The 6,927-nt window shown below is 32.8% G+C and overlaps 1 protein-coding gene across 2 annotated transcripts; it reads left to right on the top strand.

Moving 5' to 3' along the window:
* Window positions 1-305: 305 nt before the first annotated feature.
* Window positions 306-6,591, top strand: LOC114190218 (ribulose-1,5 bisphosphate carboxylase/oxygenase large subunit N-methyltransferase, chloroplastic). 2 transcript variants are annotated; one of them, XM_028079015.1, is made up of 15 exons: window positions 306-503; window positions 590-687; window positions 831-894; window positions 999-1,109; window positions 1,427-1,486; window positions 1,736-1,843; window positions 2,380-2,449; window positions 3,278-3,318; window positions 3,392-3,472; window positions 3,920-3,955; window positions 4,594-4,677; window positions 4,808-4,941; window positions 5,453-5,541; window positions 5,780-5,928; window positions 6,183-6,590. In XM_028079015.1, exons 1-15 carry the CDS (start codon window positions 408-410, stop codon window positions 6,327-6,329), a joined length of 1,368 nt encoding a protein of 455 aa, XP_027934816.1. In that variant the 5' UTR covers window positions 306-407; the 3' UTR covers window positions 6,330-6,590. The 2 variants fall into 2 exon arrangements, with proteins under 2 accessions (XP_027934816.1, XP_027934817.1); XM_028079016.1 differs by lacking the exon at window positions 4,594-4,677 and having other exon boundaries at window positions 6,183-6,591.
* Window positions 6,592-6,927: the final 336 nt, after the last annotated feature.

Raw genomic sequence — 6,927 nt, forward strand, 5'->3', positions numbered from 1 at the left:
CCGACTATAATTTGAGTGTATGTTACATGATGATAAAAAAATCAATTAGTAAATTCTTTAAAAATAATTTATTCAGTTTTACTTTTTACATTAAGAACATTTAGTTTTCACATGAACTTTTGGATGCTTCACTTACATATATTAGTTATTTCTTTAATCTCATTGTCTTAAACTGTTATTTATATATACTTTGTAGCAAATGTAATTATGTTGGAAATGATTAGAACACAAATTTTAATTTTTAAGAATAAAATGAGTGTAATTGAATCATCGGATTTAAGTGTTTTTTTTTTTTACTGATTTGACTGCATTGCTTGCATTTGCAACAGAGTGAGTGAACCAGAGAGTGCATGACCAAACGACGTCGTCGTATGGTATCGACACTCTGCAGCATTCGAAGTTGAGCAATGCCACTTCGAGCTCGCACTGTAACTGCAAGCTTGCGGCGGTCTCTTCATTGTCTCCACCATAGCTTTTGTTCTTTGTCTCTATCAAAACCTCAGGTTCACTTCAAATTCTTCTTTTTATATTAAATTAATAAATCATATTCGTATTTTTCTCAATCCTTTTTCCTTCACCCAAACACTAGTTTTCTGCCAATTGCCATGAATTTTTGCCATGGTTGGAGCGGAAAGCTGATTCTGCAGTTTCTTCCTCACTTTTCATCGGGAAATCTTCGTATGGAAGGTTCGTCTTCCTCTTGCAATGTAGAATATTATTGCTGCAAAATTCAAATGACATTGTCAATTATTTTGGGGTCAATTGTTCCAGGATAAGATTCTTCGCAACTCAAAATGAAATGTTGTCTCTCTTGTCGTTTCCCTTGATAGGTCTCTGTTTGCTTCCAAGACAATACAAACTGGAGATTGCATTTTAAAGGTTCCTTACAGAGTGGTATGCTTCGCATTCTAAGTTGTGCTCGAATGTTATGTTATGCCACTACTTACACATGTCGCATGACTGCTTGCTCTTGACGGTATTCATAATTGGTTTTTCAGCAAATAACTGCTGATAATCTCCCTCCCGAAATCAAATCTTTGATTGGCGAGGAAGTGGGAAATATTGCGAAACTTGCTATTGTTATTCTCATTGAGAAGAAATTGGGTCAGGTAAACCTTATTAGTTTGCTCTGATAATGATTTTCATCTGAATTTTAGGAGCTTTTGAGCTCAAATTTTATAAAGTAAGATATAATTTTGTATAGCTATATTTAGCTTAGAGTTCTTTTAATTTAATAAGAAATACATCGAGACAGAGGGTAAAAGAAAACTACAGAGACAAAAGTACGAAATAGAAAAAGAATGTATTAAAGAGAAAATCTACAGAACCCAGCTAACCAATACCTTGATGACGTATATTCTTTGAGACCTGTGACACAGTTAGCTTAGAGCAAACTAAATCGATAACATCTTTGTCTGAATGATAGGGTTCTGAATGGTATCCTTATATCAGCTGTCTTCCACAGCAAAGGGAGCAGCACAATACGGTAAATTTTCCCGGCCAAAATGCTCTTCTAATGTATTGTATTTCTGTAGAATCTATTTCTCTTTTCTGAAATTAATGGGCACTTTGCTCTTGTATCAATTTTAGACTTTGAAATAGTTTATACCATTCATTTGTTTCCGCAATTATTCTTTTGACATAATTAATAATACCTACTTTGTATACAGTTTTTAGACTTGGAGAATAGTACCTTTACTGTGGGTTGATTTTTGAACCTTTTTGTTTCCACCAGGTATTTTGGAATGAAAGTGAGTTGGAGATGATTCGTCCAAGTTCAGTTTATCAAGAAACTATTGACCATAAGTCTCAAATTGAAAAGGACTTTCTGACAATCAAGCGTGTAAGTAACTTTCATCATTATCTACTTTTAAATGTTCAAGTTGTTACTCAATCTATTATTGTTAAAATTTTTATGCTTTTGTGTGTGCAATACTAGGTTGCTGCCATTTGTTGGAAATAAAACATATTTTTACCTAGGTTAGTATGTCATTTCATTTTTAGTTTTAAATATGCACTTGACTCCATTTTTTTTTAATTATTATTATCTATCTTGGGGTAAAGCAAAACATATTTTGCTTTGGGGGAAATATTATAGGACAAGAAACCTTGTTACCAAATAGAGAGGTGAATTAAAATCCCAAAAACTATACAGAAGAACGTTAGCTTCTTTTGGTGTATATGAAGTCATGAGATCATGAGTGAGTACTTTTATCAATTCAAACGCAACAAATTTCTGTCAGAATAAATACATCTATTGTTTTCTTTTACAATGCAATAGGTGCTTGGGGTCAAAGTATTATTCTCATATGAGTGGCTAAATAAATTAAGTTTGCTGTTTTGGAGACTGATTATATTAAATTTGTCCTCCTAATTCAGGTTTTTGAATCTTTCCATCTAAGTTTTGAAGATTTTACCTTCAAGGACTTCATGCATGCATGCACACTAGGTAATGCAAACTCTTGCAAAGTTTGTGCTTCCATTGTATATTCACTTTATAGGGTACAATGATTTTAAAGGATCTTTCATGTACGAAGGAGTTGCATATAAGTTTACTTTGGTCAATTTGAGGGTTGTTAATTCAAGTTTGTTTTTGATAGCATTAGCTATAATAAATTTGATAATTAGTTTTGAGGGTGGCTGTATGGTTTAATTTTTGTTGTTAAGATTTAACTTGTTTGGTAAAACACTCTAAACTATTGATGTTTTGGGAGCCAATGATTTAGCCCTTGACTTCTAATGATTAATCTTTTGCTTATTGTGTATTATTATATCTTCTTACTCTTTCTTGACATCTCTCATTGTGTGTTTTGACTGTCTCATTCCAGATTTATCTGATTGTTCAATAATTAAAATGAGAAAGTGACCCAATATTATCCTAGTTTCTGGTTTCATTTATCTTTCATCAAACATATGGTTATGCAATCTGATCAGAATTATTTTGAGAATTATTTTTCCATAATCTACTTAAGTTTTGGATCACCATCTATAGTGTTGTTTAGCAGAAGGGGCAGGATTGTTAGTTGGTGTATTATTTAGTCCCCGTGGCTTCTGTTTGGTGGTTTTCTTTGGTTATTCATAGAGACTTCCTGTAATAGATACACACTGGGGATTTTTAGTCTTTGTAGCTTATGGCCTTTTGATCTTTTATGATGTGCCCGATCTTTTACTCCGATTGGATTTTGAAAGGTGTTGTTAAACCTTGTTTACTATATGTTGTTTTGAATATGAAACCTATTCTTAGTTCTATTTGATGAATTTAATGTTGAGTTTCCAGTTGGTTCTCGAGCATGGGGAAGCACAAAGGGTTTAGCTCTGGTATGGCTACTGTATGTAGACTTCTATTATATTTTATGGTTGGTCCGTAATTAGTTTTTTAATATTTGTATAGATTCCATTTGCAGATTTCTTAAACCATGATGGACTTTCAGAAGCAATTGTAATGAGTGATGATGACAAACAATGCTCAGAAGTTTGATCTCTCTCTCTCTCTTTCTGACACACACACACACATTCCTGCCTTGTATCTAGTCTATCATTGGTTATTGGAGCTTTATTAAAATGGTTATTGTATCTAGTCTATCACTGGTTATTGACTTGTATCTCAGACACAATGCTCAGAAGTTTGATCTCTCTCTTCCATTTTTCTTTTTTATTTCCACTCTTTGTCCCATTATGATATGGTATGGGGTTACATTTTGGTGTACTTAGAGCACAAATCTTTAAAAGTAACAAAAAAATAAAAATAAAATGCAAAGCATGAACTGATAATCAAGTCCAGTATTCAGGTAGCAAAGTCCTGCTGCAATAAGACTCTTTATCCAAATCAAATGAGAAAAACTACTCCTAACACACACACACACACACATTTTTAAACTTATGCACTTGAATCTTAATTTAATTTTACAATTCTGTGCAGATTATTGCTGATCGTGACTATGCCCCTGGTGAACAGGTCATTTATTATTGTGCTAATAATTTATATTGTTAAGTTTTTGTGAGCTGGAATTTATTACAAAAATTTTAGGTTTCAGTTTTTCCCTTGTTTTACTCAATGGAATTAATCAGTGATTCCATTCCTGAAAAGTTCATCTTTGACTTTTTTTTGTTCCTTGATTGTTAAACAACTAGCATTGCTTAGTTTGCTTTTTAACATTTGACAAAAGAGAGAGAATTTTTTTTTTGAAAAATGATTTTATTATCTTAGTTAAAGGGTTATATCAATATACCACACATACACATATGCACATGTAGTAGATAGATAGGTTTACAAAATTAGTATACGATCTATTATATATTAGCATTGCCCTTTCAAATTATTATAAACCCCAAGTTTGTTAAAAATAGACTCAATTTATGCCTCCTAAGATACTTGTGAAAATGTCAGATTGTGTAACTAGTCACCATACAACTAGGAAGAATTTTATCTCTAATAAAGCAACCATCCACTTTAATATGTTTGGTTTTCTCATGAGAAAATGAGACTTCAGTAAATTTTAGTTAATGTATTGATTGCTTGAATTCAATGAGGCATATTGGTTCTCAATTGTAAATTTTTTCACATGGATCTAGAAGTTTTCTTATGGCTTTTAGGTCCTAATAAGATATGGAAAGTTTTCAAATGCTACACTAGTGCTGGACTTTGGTTTTTCAATTCCATACAACATTTACGATCAGGTATATCCTTGCAATTGGATTGGTAATTATAGAATGTCAGCTGATATGTTTTTGGGTCCTCTGGCTTGTTGCTTTATTTTTTTAATGATTGTATCAGCTATCCTTAATTGATAATGGTAACAAATCCCAGGTTAAGATCCAGATTGATGTACCTAAGCATGACCCTTTGCATGACATGAAGTTAGAACTCTTGCATCGAAACATTGTACCTCATCCTGAAGATATGGAGGACTTGACATGTCCCGTGAATACCTTCAGTATCAAGTTTGTACTGATTCCTAGTTTTTTATTTGTTTTTCGGAATCATTTAGATAATACAGTCCAATTTTTGTATGTTGATTCTTAGTATTAGGTTCTCTTACCGACATAATAGAATGCTTTTTGCTTTGTGGATCCAAATTGCCCTTATTATTCATGAATGCAGTGCTTACTTTCAGCAAAGCAAAGGAATAGATATATATCATCTGCCTCTCCCCTCCCTTTTAAGCCCATATTGGGCACATACAATATCCCAACGTATTTATCTTCAATGGTTAATTTGCAATATTATTTTGATCTATTTTCCATGTTTCACTTCACGAGTCACGGCACTGTCACCTGTACCCATTTTGAGTTTTATGTGTCTCGCTGCATGAAATGTGCATGCAAACAGTTGAACCTTTTTCCATATTTTTTGTTGCTAATGTAGGATTTCCTGGTATGGTTTCACTAGAAAATTTTGCTTATAATATACTTGGTAGTATTTGGCTATCTGATGGAGGTTGTGATAACGTAGGGAGGTGAAGTCGGATAGAGGAAAAGGGAAGGGTCTTCCACAGTCACTTCGTGCGCTTGCTCGTGTTCTTTCTTGTACCACATCTCAGGGTGTGCACAAAATCTTGTTTGTTTAGTTTTATTGATGCAATAATGGGTACAATTCTTCCCACCAAGAGAATGGCACACATGTTAAACAAGCAATGCGAAACAGTATTCACTTGGAATTTTTATCAAAGAACGCATCTAAAATCTCATTTATTTAATTTTATTCATGCAATAATGGTTACATTTCTTCTCACAAAAAAATTGGTACACTTTGGAATTTCTACTGATGAAAAAAAATCAGAACTTAACGATTTGGTCGAGGAAGCTGCTCAAAATGATGGCAGGCTGGCTAGGCGTCCTTTAAAGGATATCAGCAAAGAGATACAAGCACACTTGATGTTGTTATCGGTATTCATCCAATTAATTGAGGAGCGCAATGCGATTATTATGGTAAAAATTAGGACTTCATCTATCTGTCCATATATCTGTATGATTTGTTTAAACATCAAACAAGGTGGTTACAGAATCAATAGCAAGTTGAGAGAAAAGTGCATTTGGGTGGGCCTGACCATTTTATCATATTTGATATTTTGAGAATGTTAAGCTAATCAAAATATAAAGAGCATTAAAATGCTTGCTTCATTTGTCATTTTTTTTTTCAATTCATTCAAAGGCCTTACTGTTTTTTTCACACTGTTGTACAGTCACTGGGTTCTTGTCGTAGCCCTCCCTTGTGTGAAAGACTTTCTGTTAGAAGAACAATGGCTCAAGATCTCCTAAACGGTGAGCTTCGCATTCTCAAATCTGTTTCTGCCTGGCTGGAGAACTACTGTGTCTCCTTGACTTCATAGTCATTAGTTACTGGCTGCAGTCACAGGAGTATAGTTAGCGCCAAATGCATGCAACATTTGAAAGTATGCTATCTTGTAGTTGTCATTTTTTTACCATTAATTGATTCTTGATTGAAATGAATTGTTGTAAATTAATGAATTAGGTTTACAAATTGATAGGTGATAGAATTCATAGTAATGAGGAAGATATTTCCAAGTGGGGAACGATTCTTTGCCAAATTAGAGATATTATGAGATTTTCTGCTTCTATTGTTCTTTAATACAGTAAAAGACAAGTAATTTAACTGTTAATTCCTTAATTACAGAAATTATTTTGTTTGATTATGGGAATATTCATATTCATAATAATACTTTTTATTATACTCAGAATATTATTTTTATGGGAAGGATATGATTTTCTTGACGTAAAAATAAATGTTTATGAAGTGGATTAAAAAGTAAAAAGTAATGTTAAAGTGTTTTTTATGGTTTGTTCTCACGTTCTTCTGCAACAGGTTTTCATTTTATTTTTTTGTGATAAATTTTCTCTTTTTTCTTTTGTTTTTTATACAGTGGAAATCATTGACTAGCGTCATCAACAACTTTAAACATAAACAAG

The sequence above is a fragment of the Vigna unguiculata genome, chromosome 7 (assembly GCF_004118075.2).
Source record: "Vigna unguiculata cultivar IT97K-499-35 chromosome 7, ASM411807v1, whole genome shotgun sequence".
Taxonomy (NCBI): domain Eukaryota; kingdom Viridiplantae; phylum Streptophyta; class Magnoliopsida; order Fabales; family Fabaceae; genus Vigna; species Vigna unguiculata.